This window comes from Terrapene carolina, unplaced genomic scaffold (assembly GCF_002925995.2).
Source record: "Terrapene carolina triunguis isolate 2854851 unplaced genomic scaffold, T_m_triunguis-2.0 Scaffold42, whole genome shotgun sequence".
Classification (NCBI taxonomy): Eukaryota; Metazoa; Chordata; order Testudines; family Emydidae; genus Terrapene; species Terrapene triunguis.
The window spans coordinates 72,994,965-73,016,258 of NW_020664393.1; the positions used below are offsets into that span (position 1 = coordinate 72,994,965).

Genomic DNA, 21,294 nt, shown 5'->3' on the forward strand with positions numbered 1-21,294 from the left:
ATGGAGACCCCAGCAGGGACAAAATGCCACAGGTATGTCTTATATTAGGTAGCAGCAAGTGTTCTATCATCACTAGCTGGGGTGGTCGGGGCAGTAAGGAACAACCAATGAATGGAGCCACAAGCTCGGTCTGTGGCCCTGTCTCTCTCTGTGGATGTGTCCTGCCAGCCCAATGGGGCCTGGTCAGAACACGGGCCCTCGGGCGCTCCCACCCACCCACCCTTCCATGGGGCTGTGTCCAGGCAAGCTCTGCTGAGAGTGTAGGACGGCTGCAGGGGGGTTGGGGGCGGGGTCCTCCTACCTTCCTGCTTCTCCTGGAGAAACTGTGCTGGGTCGCCATGGCCACCCAGATGACCAGGACCAGAAGGGCGCAGATGTCCAACACCCAGGAGCTGCCCCAGCAGGCACAGAACCAGCTCGGCGTGATCCCCATCCTCATGCTGGGGAGGACGGTCTGGACACTGGGCTCCCTGCTGGTGCTGCCACTGGATCTCTCCCGAGGGGCTGTTTGTTCCAGTGACGCATCATAAAGGGCCAGGACCAGGCGGGTCCTGACATCACAAAGGGACTGCAGGCATCAGAGGTGAGCAAGACCCTGGCTCCCTGCAGCCCCTCCCCAGTGTTAGGGGGCTTATTTTTTTACCCTTTTACTTTCCTGGTTCTTCTTGCATGAACAGAGAGCAACAATACCCGAAGTTCAAAGGCGCAAACAATTTGATGTTTATTGGGGTAAACTTTTAGCAAGCATCATTTTAGTTGCCGTTCTATTTTCAGGTACCATGGTAGCTGTTACACAGGTGCTGGCCTCCTAGTTGAGCATTTTGTGTTTTCGTACACATTTTCCACCCCTTCAGCCTTTTGAAGCCATCCCCCACCCACGTCATGCTAGCAGCGAGACAAACACCACAAAACCTAGATCCATGGTATTCTGGGTTCTTCTTTCGCTGGTGCCAGCATGCTTGTAGAGTGTCTGAAAAACAAAAGAAACCATTTCCACCCCCTTTGGTGGGGACAGAATATTGCTTAATAATAATTCCAATTCCTTTTACAAATGTCCTTGCTAATTGCAGGAAAAACAGAAGAATTACCTTTAGGCTGTTCTTATTTTGTTTTATAGTCAGGCTAGTGAATTACCCCACTCACTGGTCATTTATGAAATAGGTGAGGTGGTGTGCCTCAGTTTCCCCTCTTATACAACAGACCAGGTTTGCAATAGTTTTTTGCTGTACTAAGCTTTAAGTTTATTTTCAGGTAATAGCTGAGAGACAGCTTCAGATTTCTGCTCTGTACACACACACACCCCCGCACACACACACACACACACCCCTTAGGGTTAACCTGTCCCCCTTATTTTCAGGCTTGACTTGTTTTTTCACCTCTCTCTTCTGGAGGGCCATAATCTGAGTCTTCTAGTAGCTTGTTTGCTGACCAGATGGATTTATTATTTCCAGATTTTTTGTGCTGCTACTTATGGGTAGTTTTCTTCTTCCCCCATCAGTTAGGTACTTTGCATTTACACAGAGGCTTTCTTGGCTTGCCTCTGGATCCAAAGCGATCAGCAGCTCAGAGACTGTCTTAAAAGGGACACATTTCACTTCCACCAGAGTTCTCATGACTTTTCACTTTCATCTCCTGCTTTAAAACACACAGAGATTTGAAAAAGAAAGCACAATTTATTGTGGCTTCTTTTGGAGCCCTAATAGGATTTTAATTAAGTACCACGTTTTGTTTGCATTTCTTTTACCCCTTTTTTAATATACACTGCACATGTCCTGGGAAATAGTTTAATTTCCATAACATTATATTAGCCATATTAATTTTACACAAGGTGTAACTTCCCCCACCCCCGTGCCCACAGAGTTTTCATGCACCCCCACCAAAGCTTGCCTCTGGATCCAAAGCGATCAGCAGCTCAGAGACTGTCTTAAAAGGCTCAGATCCGCGGGAGAAGGAGTGTCGAGCTGTGGAGTTGGAGGTGGTTGTATGTACCTTGGAGAACTCCGGTCACTATGGGTGAAATTCTCCCCTGGGCAGAAGGCCAGCTTGGGGCCAGGGAAACTGAGTCACAGAGAGTGGTCAAGGTCACACAGCAAGCCAAGGGCGGGACTGTTGGACAATAGAACCGAGGAGTTGTGACTCCTAGTCCTGAGCTCTGACTACCAGACAACATTCCCTCCACCCCACAGATCCCGGGGCAGCTGCATGGCGAGGTGGATGCCATTGGGACCGAATGGCTGGGTGGCAGTTCTGCAGAAAAGGACCTAGGGGTCACAGTGGACGAGAAGCTGGATATGAGTCAACAGTGTGCTCTTGTTGCCAAGAAGGCGAACGGCATTTTGGGCTGTATAAGTAGGGGCATTGCCAGCAGATCGAGGGACGTGATCATTCCCCTTTATTCGACATTGGTGAGGCCTCATCTGGAGTTGTGTGTCCAGTTTTGGGCCCCCCACTACAAGAAGGATGTGGAAAAATTGGAGGGAGTCCAGCGGAGGGCAACAAAAATGATTAGGGGTCTGGAGCACATGACTTATGCGGAGAGGCTGAGGGAACTGGGATTGTTTAGTCTCCAGAAGAGAAGAACGAGGGGGGATTTGATAGCTGCTTTCAACTACCTGAGGGGGGGTTCCAAAGAGGATGGAGCTCGGCTGTTCTCAGTGGTGGCAGATGACAGAACAAGGAGCAATGGTCTCAAGTTGCAGTGGGGGAGGTCTAGGTTGGATATTAGGAAAAACTTTTTCACTAGGAGGGTGGTGAAGCACTGGAATGCATTACCTAGGGAGGTGGTGGAGTCTCCTTCTTTGGAGGTTTTTAAGGCTCGGCTTGACAAAGCCCTGGCTGGGATGATTTAGTTGGGAATTGGTCCTGCTTGGAGCAGGGGGTTGGACTAGATGACCTCCTGAGGTCCCTTCCAACCCTGATATTCTATGATTCTATATAATTGAAATTCCTCTTCTACTGAAGAAATTGTTCTGCTTCAGCATAAGAAGATATTTTTGCACTGCAACTTGCAAGCTCACATGATTACAAACTAGCCAAAGTGTTCTAGTCAGTTGGAAGCAGCCCAGATTTCAGATATACTTGCTTTTCCTATGTTATCATTGGCAGGTCACATAATCACTTTGCCTCAGTTTCCCTATCAGTAAAAAGATACAGATTACATACTGTATATGATAGGCAGAATAAATGCCTGTTTGTAATGAATTATGAGATAAACTTCAGATTGGGAAGGGAAAGTATGAAATTAGCAACTCTCACTGACATACACATACATTTATAGTTATGGAGACAGTAGGAATTTCTAAAAGGTTTTGTATTGCAACACTGGCTCTTTAATTGCAGTGAGACACTGTAGGTAAAGCTCTCTTTTCTCTTAAGAGCTGTGGTGTTTAATGCTGTGCACAATTAGTTTTCCTGTTATTCCTTATTTACACTCCTTTACAGTGTACACACTACACCTAGTTTTAACTAAAGAAAGCTAAGTAGCTATCCAAAAATACAACCATTCACTGTAGTTAAACTTTAAATGAAGATAGCAGATCTTACCATTTGCTTTCCACCATGGTCATTAAGTGGATGTGAAGAAAGTAGTTGTAAAGACCCTCTTTCATTTTCACAGCAAAGTAGGCAATATCCTTTCATTATTTGACAATGTGTTTTATTATTTAAAAAAAAGTAGAAATCATTGCTACTTATACAGATCACAGTATTTTTACGTAATCCTTGCCTGTCTGAATCATGAGTAGTCTAGTGAAATCAATAGGACTATTTACTTGAATGAGACAAAAATTTGGTCCTCTAAATATTTCTCTAGTTGAATACAACCCGTTCTAGAATCAGTTACTAAGCAGACCATAAAATTTAAGTTCGGGTGATTAATGGTTGTTTACAAAAGAACATCTTTATTGATAAGAAACATATGACATGGATCAGGAACATTCTCTTCACATATATCGACATTCATGTACCCTGAAAGCCTTTTATATGCAAGAAAATGTAAAGGAGTGTACTTCATTTGTTCCAGAGACCTCCAAATGTACTTTTATTTCAAAAAGGACCATCATTTTTATATAAATTCACAATCTTTTGCTTGCTCTTACTACAAAGCACACACCAAACTTCCATATAATGTATATTAATAATCCTTTTGCACACTGAACTCTGATACCAAGAAACAACATGGAACAGCCTTCACCTTATTGTAATATTTTTAATTTTTTTTTAACCCAAATGCCTCCATTAATAGATAAATGAAGTGGTCTAACTGATTACATGAAATGATGTAATTCACCTATACCCATTTACTTTTCACAAAGATGAAATTTTATAATACTCTATACTCTGGAAAAGGCACAATGCAAGGTAATAAGAGTTGTGGTGCATGGCATACAAAAACAGGACTAAAGTGTAGAAATCATCTGTCATTACCACATTTTTCCCATTGGCAAGGCTATTCACTCTTTTCCGATGTTTCAACAATGTTTAGAATAGGTAAGATCAAAAACAATGGCGCATGTGCAGTTATACCTAGAGAGCACTAGGGGGCCCCACTGGCATAGTGCATAAATTGCCCTTTTAAATTGATTTTTGCTGCTTTCTTCAGAATTTGTGGTTTCAATTATAAATCAAATTAAGAAAGCTTTTTATGTTTCAAATGTAGACTCTACAGCATAAACAGACACCTCTGCTATAGGAAATATCAGGAAAGATGTGAATATCTTTCAGGCCAAACTATGCCCTATTCAGAGGCTATATAAGTAGTTTGATGGGAGCCTGAGGGCTGCTCCTAATTCCGTAAAATGGAGCACACTGCAGCCACACTCTTTGGTAATATGGAGGTGCAGCCGAGAGACCATCACCCTCTCCTCAGATCAAGAGAGCAGCTTGTGCTGGAAACCTGTAGTCTCTATGCTACACCTCCATATTAATAAGGAAGACCATAAGGTACATTTGGTCTCCAGTTCTCACCTTAGGTTCCCATACTTCATGCTCTCTTGTTTTCTAGTTTTACTTAGTCTGCAGTGCAACTTTCCTGTCTTGTGGCTTCAAATAGGAGATTAAAGAAGGGAATACCAAGAATCCCCTAGAGTTTTTCTTTTAATTTACCAGTCTCTTAATCCTTTCAGTAATTGTAACAGATGCTGGGCACAAAGTTCTGCCATTACAAATCCCCTGGTGCAAGTAGTGCTGGGGAAATCTTAGCACCATACATTGCAGATGCTCAAGTAACACCTACTCTTACCGCATGAAAGAAAAACCCCAATTCCATTCTTGGCTCTCCCACTTGCTGTATTTTTACTAAGGTGTAGCTAGATACTTTGTTGAGCTAGCTCTTTGCTTGAGTGGACCTTGCACATGCAATTTTAAAGAGACAGTATAACATGATTTAATGAAATTGCTTTGAGGCAGTATATCAAAATGTTTAGAAAAAGATTTACCAATTTTTCCATGAACGTCTTTAACATTACCACAGTGTTCCTTAACATTACTATGGTTCCTTCAACTATATCTCCCTATAAGGGCAAAATTAAATATTTTAATGGCAAAAACTGAATTTTACCCACCTTTGGCAAAAGGGAAATTATTTAAGCACTTGAGCCTAATGTTAGGAAAATGCATCAAAACCATGAAAACATTTTAAAAACGTTAACTAAACTGTTTAATATACATACTACGTTTCCCTTATTTGTCCTTTGTATAGGGCAAACAGAGGAATCTTCAAAAGATACAGGCAGCACTGAAAAGTATAAACTTGAATGTTTCTGAAAAACTATACCAGCATTTTGCCAAATGTATTTAAATCAACGGAGTCATTTCCTTCATCTAAAAGAAAGAAAAAGGTTTGACCCACAGTCCGAGACAGACATTTGGAATAAACACTTCATTGATAGTGACCTGTATCAACAATAAAGAACATGAGCAAACAAGCAGCTCTAGTAAAGTCACCTTTAAGGAGACATTAGTTTAAAACTGGAATCTTAATGGATCCACAGCTTTTCCATCAAATCCTCTTAATGAAGGAGATTTTCTGATATGCAACAGAACACTTGGAAAGCAGGCATCAAATGGTAGGTTTATATCTTGTGCTTCCTACTTGCAAACAGTTTGGAACTTATCTTGCAAAGTGCTTTGAGGGGCACAGTATTTTACAGGATTAGACCTTTGAAGGACAGCAATACAAAACTTTAAGGACATTTCTACTCAGAGTCCAAATCAAGAGTTAAGCCTCAAAAGCTACTGATGCAGCAGCACTCACCAATGCTGAATCCACATTAGTAACTTGTTTTCTGGGGTGTGTTTATAAAAACGCAGAGTGGGCATGTTTATATATGTGCGTATATAATCAATTATAGTAACTAGTGGTTTTGTAAGTCACCCTCTTGATTCAGTCCTCTTGCAGTATTAGGTAGGTGTGGCAAGATCAGTAGTTGCAGGACTTCAGAGCAGTGAGTGCAGGTGGTAGCAAATAGGTAGGACTAATTTGTAACTAGATTTTGGATCTGCAGATTACTGATTTGTGATAGAGAAGAATTTGATTTAAATTCTTTTCAGAAAGACAGCATATTTTGGTTGTAAAACCCAAGTAAGTGGGACAGGAAGATCTTAGTATAAGGGTGACCCAGCAGTGGAGTACAGCCAGTGTAGGAGCGCTGACATCACACCCTCTTCCTTGCTGACAGCATAGTGGTATAAAGTGCGCTTACTGAATAGTTGAGCATTAGCAGAAGTTTGTCTGAACACTCCAATCTGAGATAGTTTAACAGCCCTGTGTTACTTTTATAGGGCAGCATAATATAGAAACAGCTCTGAGGCTTCTTTAACACAGCAGTGGAAGTAATGCTCATAGCAATAGGGCAGTGTTTTATGTCAGCATTCCACACCATCCCCTGACTTCCACTCTATATGCCGTGGGAATACCCAGGAGTCTGGTCCATAATCATTGCCATGCCAATTTTACCTAGTGCCAGTTGAAGACATTTCATATAGGTGGGATACAGGGCAAAGAGAGGAAGAAATTGTGCTCTTCTGCCAAGGTGCAAGTTCAAACTACTGCAAACTTTCTAGATCTAAGCTTGTAACTCGGGAATTTTAACAAATCCCAGTTTTATTTTCCAGTTTATAAATGCTGTTTCTTATGTTTCTCTAAGAGATGTATGGTGGAAAGTGTTACATTGCACTTTTGGCATTTGTACATTTTTTTATCCTTGTGTGTTTTTACATGTTTCTCCAGAGCACACCTATCTATAGTGGAAAACTCACACTCGTTGCAGCGTAACTTTAAATGAGTTAGTAAGTGGCGCTTCAGGTGGCTAGAAGTGCGGAAAGCAAGAGCACACTGATCACATTTGTATGGCTTTTCACCTGTATGAATTCTCAAATGCTGCTTGAAGTTTCCACTATGGGCAGTAGCATAGCCACACTCTTCACACTTGTATATTTTGACAGGTAGCAGCGATTGCTCTTGGACTTTGCTACCAGCCAGGTTTTTTTCATCTGAGTGTGAAGCCAAATGCCACTTAAGGGATTGCCATTTGTCTGTTGAATAGTCACAGTTCCTACATTTGAGGCGTTCCATCTTTAAATGCACAAGCTTGTGTCGATTTAGATGACCTGAAGTACGAAACTTCTTCTGACAAGTGTCACAGCTGTGGGGTTTTTCACCTGTATGAATCCTTGTGTGTAGCTTGAGGTTGCTTAAAACATAAGTGATGTAATTACACTGTTCACACTTGTAAAGTTGTGAAAGACTTCGTGATGGCAGAACATGTTCATTTTCTTTGCCCTCATGAACATCCTTCTGTTTCTGAAGGTCTTCTGAGCTGAATATGGAACGGACACACTTTACGTCTTTTGAGGAAATAAGATCTTCCCTTTTAGGGCAGGTGCCCTTATGTATTTCACAGTGCAGTTTAAGATCGTCTGAAGTGCTGCCCAAATAATGGCAATGGTCACATTCTTGACCTTTCTTTATGTGCATAAGACTATGTCTCCGCAAATGGCTGGAGGTGCGAAACATCTTGTTGCACTCTTTACACTCAAATGGTTTTTCGCCAGTGTGTATTCTAAAATGCAGCTTAAGGTTGCTAAAAATATAAGTGGAATAATCACATTGTTGACACTTGAACAGTTTGTGAGAAGGCCCAATAGGAGGCTGTACATCAATACACTTAGCATTTTCCTCAGCCTTGGGAGCCTTTGTAACTATCTCATTACCTTCCTGAACTTGTGAATGAGTGACCTTCTGAAAAAACAGATGCTTCTCTTTGCAAAACACTAAATCACACTGATCACTCTTGTAAATACTGAAAAGAGTTTCTGATCCAGTCCTCACAACAGGCAAATTGTTGGTTCCCTGGCTGCTTTGGCACGTTTTTTTGCTACAGCATATATTCATATCCCTCTCAAATTCATTCTCCTGTTCAAGTTCTGCTCCTGAAGCCAGCATTTCATGTGTCTCGTTAAGCAGGTGATCATCCCATTTATTGTCAGAACCAGAAGAAACCCAATCCTTTTGGTAATCATTGTCATCTTTACATGCTTTGCTTTTACTGTATTCATTACTCTCATTTGCATAATCACTTGCAAACCTCTCATCACAGCCTTTAACTTGGGTATGAAATTTCTCATGAAAGCAGAGCAGTCCTTTAGAGTAAAATACTAAGTTACACTGATCACATGTATAGCTCTTTGGAGGACTTTTAGTTCTCTTCCCCTCGACAGGCAAGCCAAGGTGTTGCTTCCCTTGGCACAATTCTTTGCCAGCATGTATATTTGTGTGTCTCTTTAAGCCACTTGTGCTTGTGAATGACGACTGGCAGAATTCACAGGAATACGGCTTAGCCCCTGTATGAATGTAACTGTGTTTCACCATGCTTGCAAAATACAGTGAAAAAAATGTACAGAACCTGCATTTGTACAGTCTATAGCCAGCATGCCAGTACATGTGATTTAGCATATAGGACAAGCTAACACAAGAATAGTCACACTGGGGACACTGATAAGGTTGTCTGCCTTTATGTCCCTTCATATGATAAACAAAAAGTTTAGGATCTGGTGAAGCAAAGAGACAAATTTTACAAGAAAAAATAACTGGAGCATCTGCAGTTTTACAGTCCCTTTCAATTTTGATGAAGAATTTCTCATACTTACTTTCCTTTTTTTTATTCGCAGATTGTGTTTTTGCTGGGTTCTCCTTCCTGGCTTTTTCAGTGTTCATACTTCTACCTTTTCTTGTATTTTTCAACCTGGTCATTTTCTTATGAAATTTAAGATGGCGTTTAACGTTGACAGAAAAGAAAGAGCTTCTTTGGCAAAAGCAGCATTTGTGAATTTTTTTATCCTGATGTGCTGAATAAACATGTTTCTTTAGAATATTTTTATTTGTACACACAGAGCTACAAAACCTGCATTTCACATTCAGTGTCTTCTCGTGCTTGCACGTAGAACAAGATCCCATAGAAAGAGCTTCGCTGTTATGCTCATTACCTAGTAGGAATGTCTCTTCTTGATGCTTTGCATTTGGGTGTTTTATAATCACATGAGAAACATCACAATCTTCTTGCTTATCCATCTCCCTGGGAGAATGAATTACAGACTGATGAATAAACTCTTCAGAAATATTTAATCCAGGATTATCACAAGTAGTCATTGCCAAGTCCCCTACATCTTCTAGCAACTCTCCTGCTGTAGAAAAGTCACCATTAATACAAGTAAAAAAAATACTTTGGACTTGCTCTATTTCTTTTACAGCATTCAGCTCTTCAAGTTTGCTATCCATTCCACAATTCAGAGTTTCATCTGTAGAGCCATTTCTCATTCTTGTTCTGTCATCAGTTTTATTCTTTGCTGTCTCTAAAGGGACAGTACCTAAAAATGTAAGAAAAATACATGTGACATGTCATCCAGTAATCTTCTACAGCCTGGCATGATCTCAGTAACTCCCACCTAAGTTATGATAGGCTAAATGGAGAAAACAAAAGAGCCCTAGTGATAAAAGTGGAGAATTACTGACTGCCAGCAGAGTTTATATTCAGAGTAGGGAATGCCACTCACTGATGCTAAAAAAGGTAAAATGATTTCCTTATATAATTTCACTCAGCTGTAGTAGAAGTGGACCACACAACATAACTACTGGTTCTCCAAGAGTATTCACCAACAGTCATATCTTCATAGCCCTTAACTTTGCTCACCAATAAGGATGAGGTAAAGTGCTAAATTAGTGACTGAAACCACTGACTAGAGGTATAAATAATGTAGGAGAGGTGCAGGGCAAGCTTCCCCCAACAATGGGGGGGGAAGGGATAGCTCAGTGGTTTGAGCATTGGCCTGCTAAACCCAGGGTTGCGAGTTCAATACTTGAGGGGGCCACTTAGGGATCTGGGGCAAAATCAGTACTTGGTCCTGCCTAGTGAAGGCAGGGGGCTGGACTCCATGACTTTTCAGGGTCCCTCCCTTCCAGTTCTAGGAGATAGGATATCTCCATTAATTTTTAAAATTAAAAAAAAAAAAAAATTTAAATTTATTTATTTTTAAAATTTAAATTTAAACCTGCAATACATCTGTTATTTTGGTCCTGGCCTACTTGTGAGCACAAACTGCTGATTGGACAAAGTCTGTGCAGAAATTTTGTGCTGGGCATGAGAATGAGACCAAGTTCATTTTCATTCACACCAGTAAATCATGTACCACATTTCTCCATACAATCATAGAATGAACATTTCTGTGGACAGGTCTTGAAAATTTACCTAATGCCTAATAGTCTGATGACTCAGTTTACTAGCCAGGATGGAAAATGCCTGTGCCACCATGGTGCCACTCCACTCCAAATTAAAGGAACAGAACAGCTGTGTACCATTATAACACTGGCAATCATCTTTCTATTTCATAAATGTATTGCATGTGCCTCTACTAGGGGTGGTCAAATAGCAGAAGTCAGAGTATATCAAATTCCACCATTATTAATCTTTTTCTTTCCTATAATACAATATGGTGTAACTTTATCCTGAGCTGTCTTCAGTGCACTTCCTTTCTCTTCCCCATTTCCCACTCCTGTGTTTTGTACCTCTTTCTTTTCTCACTTCTTCCCCAATCTCTCTCAATACCATACTTCTGTTTTTTAACCTTAGCTCATGACTATGTCTTTGTCCTTTTCTCTCTCCCTTTCTCTTACCTTCAGTCTCAACACATCTCTCTGCTTCTTTACAATGGAGTGCTGGCTGGCACTCTTGAGTGCTGTCACAGGAACTGATTGCAGAGGTCTCACGTTCCTTTCCATCTTTAAATATTGCTCCTGGAATCAACTGCCTAGTTGTCTCAATAGTCAGACCATCCCTATCCTTATTGTCACCACATGAGAGAGGAACAGGAACCTTTTGGCAATCGATGTCATCTTTGCATTCTTTGCTTTCGACACATCCATTTACCTCTCCAGGGTCCATTCTGGGAGCTGACAGACATGACAGATAATTTTGGCTGAGTTTGCTACTGCCCAGAGCATATTGATCACTTAAAGAAACTTGGGGTGAATTTAATTTCTCAAACACACTTAGAGTAACCTGCTCTTTCTCTGGACACTTTAGAACAACTTCTTCATTCAAGCTGGGCTGCACTTGACTCCTTAGATCATCACCACTTGAAGGCACCTGCTTTTCCTCTTTGCTTTTTTTTAGATCACCATCATTGGAAGTGGCCACCTCTTCTTCTTCACTCTTCAAAATATCATCACTACTCAAGATTGCCTGCTCTTCATCTTCACTGTCTAGAAAATCATCATCACTCAGCACAAAGATAGTGATGGGAAGGTCAATTTCAAAGACATCAGACTCTGAAAACAGACAAAAACAGTATTAGCGCTCCTTCCAAAAAAAAAACCAAGGCGCCTAACTCTCTTCAATGTAGAGTAAGATAGAGGCCCATCTACATAATCAAAAATTGCATTGCTACTTGGCAATTCCAAGATCTACTGCGCACAACATTTCTAAGACACCTTGTTTCCATACCCATGCTTCACAGGCATTGCAACCACCAGCGGAAAACACAATTTCTGAGCACATCTCAGCCCAGCCTGTAGCTTTGTCAATGCAGTCCACACCAGAAATCTACATATTGTGCAGTGTTACAGCTACGTCTCCCAGCTTCACGCCACAATGCAATCTCCATCAGCAGGCATGAGAACTATTACTATTATTTGTATTACAATAGAGCGTAGAGGCCACAACTGAGATCAGGATCCCATTATGGTAGGCACTGTACTCTCATACTCGCACGCACACACACTACGAACGTCAGACCCAAAGTTAGTTTACAATCTAAATATACAACACAAGCAAAGGGTAGGAAGGGAAACAGGCACAGAGAGGAAAAGCGATTTGATCAGGGTCACACAAGAGGGCAGTGACATAGGCAGGAATTGAATCCAAGTCTCCTGACTTCCAGTCCAATGCCCTACCCACTAGACCACACTGCCTCAAGACACCAAGGTTCTCACTGGTCTTGGCTCTGCTGGAGAAATGTCTGGAGAGAATATGAAAAATAAAGTTTATTACTAAATATAAGCTTTAATAAATATAAAAACGAAAGAAAAACATTTTTTTTTCTTCTCTTGTAAATTAAAAAGTTTCCTCATTTCTAAACATCTATATGAAGTGAGAGCTCTGTGTCCTACGTTCTTATAAAAATACATAATCTAAAAAATCCCACCTACACACTTCTGTATTTTCTCACACAGTTTCGTTTTTTTTTAATTTACTTTTGGGGAGGAGAGGTGGGGGTAGGAATGTGAGAAGAGGGATCAGGGGTCATCTTATCATCTAACTTAAATTCAGAGGGGTAACCGTGTTAGTCTGGATCTGTAAAAAGCAACAGAGAGTCCTGTGGCACCTTTAAGACTAACAGATGTATTGGTGCATAAGCTTTCGTGGGTGAATGCCCACTTCGTCAGACGCATGTAATGGAAATTTCCAGAGGCAGGTAATTTCCATTACATGCGTCTGAGGAAGTGGGCATTCACCCACGAAAGTTTATGCTCCAATACATCTGTTAGTCTTAAAGGTGCCACAGGACCCTCTGTTGCTTTTAACTTAAATTGTTAACTCTTCGGGGAGCAGGAATTATGTGTTCCTATTTGTCTGCAGAGCACCATGCTCAGCTACAGCACTGTCACAACATAAGAACAGCCATACTGGGTCCAACCAATGGTCCATCTAGCTCAGTATTCTGTCTTCCGACAGTGACCAATGCAGATGCTTCAGAGGGAATGAACAGACACGGGCAATTAATTTAGTGAGCCATCTCCTGTTGCCCAGGAGGGTAAGGGACACCCAGAGCATGGGGTTAAAGTCTATGAGATGATGAAGAATGTAAGGTCAGAAGGGACCATCATGATCATCTAGTCTGACATTCTGCACATTGGAGGCCACAGAACCTCACCCACTTCTGTAATAGACCCCTAACCTCTGGGTGGTTACTGAAGTCCTCAAATCATGGTTTAAAGACTTCGAGTTACAGAGAATCCACTATTTACACTAGTTTAAACCTACAAGTGACCCATGCCCCATGCTGCAGAGGAAGGCAAAAAAAAAACCCACCGGGGGTCTCTGCTAATCTGGCTTGAGGGAAAATTCTTTCCCGACCCCAAATATGGCAATCAGTTAGACTCTGAGCATATGGGCAAGACCCGCCACCCAGACACCTGGGAAAGAATTCTCTGTAGTAACTCAGAGCCCTCCCCATCTAGTGTCCTTAATAGCCATTGATGGACCTATCCTCCATGAAATTATCTAATTCTTTTTTGAACCCTGTTATACATTTGGCCTTCACAACATTCCCTGGCATATTGTGAAGAAGTACTTCCTTGTGTTTGTTCTAAATCTGCAGCCCATTAATTTCATCAGAAGATCCCTGGTACTTATGTTATGTGGAGGGGTAAATAATACTTCCCTATTCACTTTCTCCACACCATTCAAGATTTTATAGACCTCTATCATATCCCCCTTAGTCTTGTCCATGCTGAACAGTCCCAGTCTTTTTAATCTCTCCTCCTATGGAAGATGTTCCATACCCCTAATTATTTTTGTTACCCTTCTCTGTACCTTTTCAAATTCTAATACATCTTTTTTGAGATGGGGTGACCAGAACTGCATGCAGTATTCAAGGTGTGGGCATACTATGGATTTATATAGTGGTATTATATCATCTTCGGTCTTATTATTTATCTCTTTCCTAATGGTTTCAAATGTTCTGTTAGCTTTTTTTGACTGCTGCTGCACGTTGAGTGGATGTTTTCAGAGAACAGAAATTAAAAGGTGCAGGGATTTCATTCTAGTCACTGTAAGCTGCATGGACACTTTTCAGAGACACCATAATAGAGGCCCAACTTAAATGTACACCCCAAATTAAAAAAAAACACAATAAAAGAACTAAAAAAGAGCAACTGTGGCTTAACAACCATGTAAAAGAAGCAGTGGGAGATGAAAAGGCATCTTAAAAAGTGGAAGTCAAATCCTAGTGAGGTAAATAGGAGCATAAACACTGCCAAATTAAGTGTAAAAATGTAATAAGAAAAGCCCAAAAGGAGTTTGAAGAACAGCTAGCCAAAAACTCAAAAGGTAATAACAAAATGTGTTTTAAGTACATCAGAAGCGGGAAGCCTGCTAAACAACCAGTGTGGGCCCTGGACGATCGAGATACAAAAGGAGCACTTAAAGACGATAAAGTCATTGCGAGAAACTAAGCGAATTCTTTGCTTCAGTCTTCACGCCTGAGGATGTTAGGGAGCTTCCCAAACCTGAGCCAGCTTTTGTAGGTGACAAATCTGAGGAATTGTCACAGACTGAGGTGTCACTAGAGGAGGTTTTGGAATTAATTGATAAACTTAATAGTAACAAGTCACCAAGACCAGATGGCATTCACCCAAGAGTCCTGAAAGAACTCAAATGTGAAATTGCAGAACTACTAACTATGGTTTGTAATCTGTCCTTTAAATTGGCTTCTATACCCAATGACTGGAAGATAGTTAATGTAACGCCAATATTTAAAAAGGGCTCTAGAGGTGATCCCGGCACTTACAGATCGGTAAGTCTAACATCAGTACTGGGCAAATTAGTTGAAACAATAGTAAAGAATAAAATTGTCAGACACATAGAACATAAATTGTTGGGCAAAAGTCAACATGGTTTCTGTAAAGAGAAATCATGTCTTACTAATCTATTAGAGTTCTTTGAAGAGGTCAACAAACATGTGGACAAGGGGGATCCAGTGGACATAGTATACTTAGATTTCCGGAAAGCCTTTGACAAGGTCCCTCACCAAAGGCTCTTACGTAAATTAAATTGTCATGGGATAAGAGGGTAGATCCTTTCATAGATTGAGAACTGGTTAAAAGACAGGGAACAAAGGATAGGAATAAATGGTAAATTTTCAGAATGGAGAGGGGGTAACTAGTGGTGTTCCCCAAGGGTAAATCCTAGGACCAATCCTATTCAACTTATTCATAAATGATCTGGAGAAAAGGGTAAAAAGTGAGGTGGCAAAGTTTGCAGATGATACTAAACTGCTCAAGATTGTTAAGACCAAAGCAGACTGTGAAGAACTTCAAAAAGAGCTCACAGAACTAAGTGATTGGGTAACAAAATGGCAAATGAAATTTAATGTGGATAAATGTAAAGTAATACACATTGGGAAAAATAACCCCAACTATATATACACAATATGATGGGGGCTAATTTAGCTACAACTAATCAAGAAAGAGATCTTGGAGTCATCATGGATAGGTCTCTGAAGACATCCACGCAGTGTGCAGCGGCAATCAAAAAAGCAAACAGGATGTTAGGAATCATTAAAAAGGGGATAGAGAATAAGACAGAGAATATCTTATTGCCCTTATATAAATCCATGGTATGCTCACATCCTGAATACTGCGTACAGATGTGGTCCCCTTATCTCAAAAAAGATATACTGGCATTAGAAAAGGTTCAGAGAAGGGCAACTAAAATGATTAGGGGTTTGGAAGGGTACCATATGAGGAGAGATTAAAGAGGCTAGGACTTTTCAGCTTAGAAAAGAGGAGACTAAAGGGGGATATGATAGAGGTATATAAAATCATGAGTGATGTGGAGAAAGTGAATAAGGAAAAGTTATTTACTTGTTCCCATAATATAAGAACTAGGGGCCACCAAATGAAATTAATGGGCAGCAGGTTAAAAAAAAATAAAAGGAAGTTCTTCACACAGCGCACAGTCAACTTGTGGAACTCCTTGCCTGAGGAGGTTGTGATGGCTAGGACTGTAACAGGGTTTAAAAGAGAACTGGATAAATTCATGGAGGTTAAATCCATTAATGGATATTAGCCAGGACGGGTAAAGAATGGTGTCCCAAGCCTCTGTTTGTCAGAGGGTGGAGATGGACGGCAGGAGAAAATTTTCAGGACCAAAAAGTCATCTCATACGGTTTCATCTTGAGTAGTCACACTCTCATCCCTGCAGGACTTTGTGAGTCATTTGGCATAGCTCACCTATTGTTTGGGACAGAACATCCCACGTTTATTAGGTAGGAATTCAGGTGAAATTAACCAATTTAACACAATGGCTACTCTGGATTTTGTTCCAGGTTACAAACCTTATGTCCCGATTACAGGCGTAAGGATTTTTGGTACCGAGGCGGATAGCGTCACATCAGCAGAGCTCGCTTCGCCAAGGAGCTCAGGCACCTGTGACTCCAATGAGCCCAGAGGCATCATCTCTGCTGCAGACTAGTGGTCACGCTGCCACCCGGCCGGGCAAGCGGGGCTCGCAGGCTCGAGTTCCCCGCGAACTATCCGGGGGGCAGAGGGGACCCTCGTTCTGAACGTGCCTCCACCCGGGCGAGCCAAGGGGCCCCCGCCTTTGTCCCCTCGTCCGCGTGGGGGTTGGGGCTCCCTGCAGCTCAGCCAGGCCGGGGAGCCCCGGCCCCTTGCCCGCCCAGGGCTCTCCACCGCCCCGGCTGCGGCCGCCCTGACCCAACGCCCCCGGCCCGGCCCGGCCCCCGCCTCAGGTGGAGGCGGCCGGACTCCTCCCGCTTCCAAATCAGGCCCGGAAACCGGCGGCTCCCCGCCGCCAGGCACCTACCGCCGCTCCCTGCCGGCTCCGGACTCAGCAGCGCCGCCGACATGGCTCGGGCCGGCCCGCGGACCTAACAACCGTCGAACACCTTGGAAACGTGCCACTGCGCGTGCGCCGAGCTTTCCGCGCGCATGCGCGTTACAGGAGCGACGCCTCAGCCCGCACCTTGCCCGGGAGAGCTGTGTTGGCGCAGGCGCGGGGGAGGGCGCAGGCTAGGGGGCTGTGCGCTGCAAGGGGCAGGACCCTGCTGCCCGGCGTGCGCCGTGCGCGCACTAACTGGGGCTCAACGTGGGGGCCGGCTCAGGGGCAAAGCCCACCGCGGGGCTGCAAGAGGCAGAGCCCCCTATACTTGGGGCTCTGGAGGGCGAGGCACCTCCCAAGTAGGGGAAAAAGTTAAAAATAAGGGCACAAGGGAAAGTCCAGCCCACGCAGACTGGCTCGGAGTGGGGTGCTAAACCTGACTACAGCACTGCCTGGGTGGGTAAAACCTTCCCCCCCCCCCGCAGGATCTGGTTAAAAGATTTATGGAACCTAAGTGACTCCTTTAAAACAGCACCACATTTCAAAGGTGACCCCCTGTGGCTCCTCCCTCCCATCCCCCCGCAAGCAAGTTTCCCCTTTTGGGGTGACACAGAGCAGCAAATATAGCAACAAGGGTCTCCTTAAACAGACTTTCCTGGAAGGACCCCCATTGCGCTCCCCACCCCAAGGAGCTAGCAGCCTTGCCCACCCCTGCATTAGGAATCTTTCCAAGAAGGTGCTGACACACTCAAGGCATGGGGCCCTGGGCTATATATGCCCTCCCAGCTGGATTCTACCCCCAATCCTGAGCAAACCCCTCTGGGTGATGATCTAAAGGGCACCCAGGTGTAGGGGCAGCTGCAATAGGGTAGGTGAGTCCCCAGCCTGTGGGGGGAGGGATAACACAGAGGGACTGGTGGCACCTTAAAGACGAACAAATTTATTTGGGCATAAGCTTTTGTGGGTAAAAAGTGGGTTTTTTACCCACAAAAGCTTATGCCCAAATAAATCTGTTCGTCTTTAAGGTGCCACTGGACTCCTTGTTTTTGTGGATACAGACTAACACGGCTACCCCACTGATACAGAGGGACTGGAGTCTCAATGGAGTGGGCATCTAGGCTAGGACCCCTGGGAGAGACCAGGACACGGGACAGATGGGGTGGGGCTCAGGACACAGTTGGGGACAAATTGGTGGGAGGGGCTAGGTCACAGGGAGCAGATAGAAGGCTAGGAAAATGGGCAGATTGAGCAGGACACTGGAGAAGGGGACTGGACACAGTGGGGAATAGGAGGACTGGGAAAGGGGCAGCCTTTTTCTTCACTATTTTGGTAAAACAGTACTAATCGTTTTGCACAGTGTTGCCCCAAATGTGTCCAACTCTTGTTTCTCCATATAAGTAAGATACACAGACCTGATTTTGACCAACAGAATAATTATTACACGATTTAGGATTCTAAGAAGATAGAACCTAAGTGAGCTATGCCTAGCACATGTGTGAATGCCTTGGGGATTTTTTGCTTGTTTTGCTGGTAGTCTCAGCCATAAGCAATTTTTATATATTGATCTGGAAAGTATAAGCAAATGTTAGTTATGAGCATTGATGAAATATTTGTAAATTCATATACAAATGAGCTGCAGCCTTGGACTCTTGGGAAGTAGTTATTGGGGCTCTTAGGGTCTGGTTTTCAAAAATCAAGGGCAAGAGTAGGCCTAATTTGCATGCACTGTTCCTGTGATTATGCCTACAAATGGATATTCTAAAAGTAACAAGACTTGACATTTCCTACAATTTATCTTAAATAGAAATCACATCAAAATGTTCAGATTCACAGAAAGTACATTTCTCTTCTGAAAAAATGAAATTTCAATATGGCTGCAGATGCAACAAGCCTTAAAAATAATTAGGTCCTTTAGTTGGGGGTGAAATCAGTACACCTGTGTCTTGCTCTGGAAATATCACTACCTGCCTCATGTATTTTACAGGTATCTTCTGCTTTTGATTGCAGCTTTAAAAAAAAAATCAAGATGATTTTTATAGGTATTATTATTCCAGAATGTTTTGGTTCTTAAGAATTGGGAGGAAGTTGCAAACTGGAAGAGATTTAGGAAGTGGCCTCTAGCTATAAACAGCATTTGGTATCTTCCACTGGAAGTAGCAAGACACAGAAATTGACTGATAGGAATTTAGTGCCATCCGATGTGTCTAATTACATATTTGGCCTGGTTGAATTACGGTACTTCATCTTTGAGCCGCTGCCATTGAGCTACTGCTGAGAATATTTTTAGAACTGTTTTTCATATGATTTCTGTGTTCAGGAAGAAAGCAGCTATAATAATAATAATAATTAATAATGATTATACTTGGAGATCACTGATAGTCTTCTCATTTTACCTAAGAGGAAACTATGTCAGAGAAAGATTGTGACTTGCCCAAGGTCTCAGAGGAGGTCTACAAGAGTCAGAAATAGGACCCAGTTATCCTGAATCAAGTCCCCTGGTAGTGAAATCCTGAATTTGCTTTAACTGTAAGATCATCTTCATGGAACCATTCAGAATGTAATCCTTTAGTTATCACAGAACAGGTCCAGCACAACTTTTCCTGTCCTGATCTAGGATTGATCATGTCTGTCAGCTAAACCTCGTGATGTTTCTGGGTCAACTACTGTTGCTGAAGAAGCAGAAGGTGGACGTGGTATGAGATGAATGCCTGAAAAGGAAAATAAATAGTGTGATAGATTCAATCAATATAAAAAGAATTATACCTATAGCCAGGAGAGAGAGAAATGTCAGGCTATGAAAAAGCAAATAGAGTTTAAGGCCAGAAGGGACCACTGGATCATCTACTGTGACCTCTGATATGTTACAGTATTAGAGGGGTAGCCCTGTTAGTCTGGATCTGTAAAAAGCAACAGAGAGTCCGGTGGCACCTTTAAGACTAACAGATGTATTGGAGCATAAGCTTTCATGGGTGAATACCCACTTCGTCAGACGCATGTCACAGTCCACCAAAGCCACCCAGCACCCTCACACTAAACCCAACAACTAAAACTAGACTAGAGTATTGCAGCCAACAGGAAACTAAACAAACCATTCAGGAGAAATAAGCAGCTGTGCTCAAATCATGTCAATTATATATTTTACTCAAATTATAAATGAAGCCCCCCCTTCAGAAAAGTACACAATCCATTGTTTTAAACTCTACTTAAGCACATTTTCTACAAATCAGTTTTATGACAACTAAATGTGATAAATGAAATTAAAATGTTCATAATAACTTAACAAATATCACATGAGTACTGTTATAATAATTGGGGCCTAGAAGGCCTACGTCAGTTGTGATCCTAACTCTGAGCCTAACTGTGGGAAAGGGGATGGAAGTTTGTAAAATAGTTTTGTCATCTGTAATAACAAATGTCAGAAAATGTTGATGGGGGAAAAGGCACAAATGTCCAACTCAGACTGTTATATAAGGTTGTTTATAAAAATCAGTAAAAGTGAAAAACTAGAGTGAGTTAGTCTCAACAAAAGGCTTTTACCAACATAACACAAGGAATGTATTAAAAATCATGCTTTATGAATAAGAAAAGCGTGGAGCTGGAAATCAGTGAATCAGAATTGGCATGTCAGAAATTAGGCCTAATTGGCGAACAAAATAATGAAAAGATGGATTATTCCACCCATCATCTCTCTCTCAGGGCCCCTAAAAAGAGACTTTGGGGGGTGGGACTGATGAATTGGTGGCAGGAATTCCTGGAAGAGGGTGAAGGCTTTCAGGCCGGTGCCTCACTCCAGCAACTTCATCCTTTGCTTGGGGATCCCAAAGGTCACAGCATCATCGTGAAATCCAGACCTTGACACACCAGCAGACTAGATCCCAGCTGGGGACACTTGAGATCCTGCTTTGTCTCCATTTCCCTTGTGTACTCCTTTCTGCCCCACTATTTCCCTTCTCTTTCTCCCAGTTTTCTGTCCAATCTGATCCTGAGGTCAGCTGTATCACACAGCACCAGCACAATGAGACAAGTCAGCCCATCAGCTCTACCCAGTTCTGCCCAGCCTGAGAAAGACTGGTACACGAGAGGGACCAGAGCAATCAGATGATGTCGCAGACCCAGAGCCCAGAGCACTGGGTTGGCAGGTTAGCCATGATAGCAGAATATCTATCTATGACTGACCTGC

General features: G+C 42.4%; 1 protein-coding gene across 1 annotated transcript; it reads right to left on the minus strand.

Annotated features, from left to right (window-relative positions):
• Positions 1-3,927: 3,927 nt before the first annotated feature.
• LOC112115670 (zinc finger protein 160-like) lies at positions 3,928-17,173 on the minus strand. Its single transcript, XM_024212827.2, has 3 exons — positions 17,100-17,173; positions 11,168-11,821; positions 3,928-9,864 (listed from the first exon to the last, which is right to left on the minus strand). The coding sequence occupies exons 1-3, from the start codon at positions 17,140-17,142 to the stop codon at positions 7,115-7,117; spliced, it is 3,447 nt and encodes a 1,148-aa protein (XP_024068595.2). The 5' UTR covers positions 17,143-17,173; the 3' UTR covers positions 3,928-7,114.
• Positions 17,174-21,294: the final 4,121 nt, after the last annotated feature.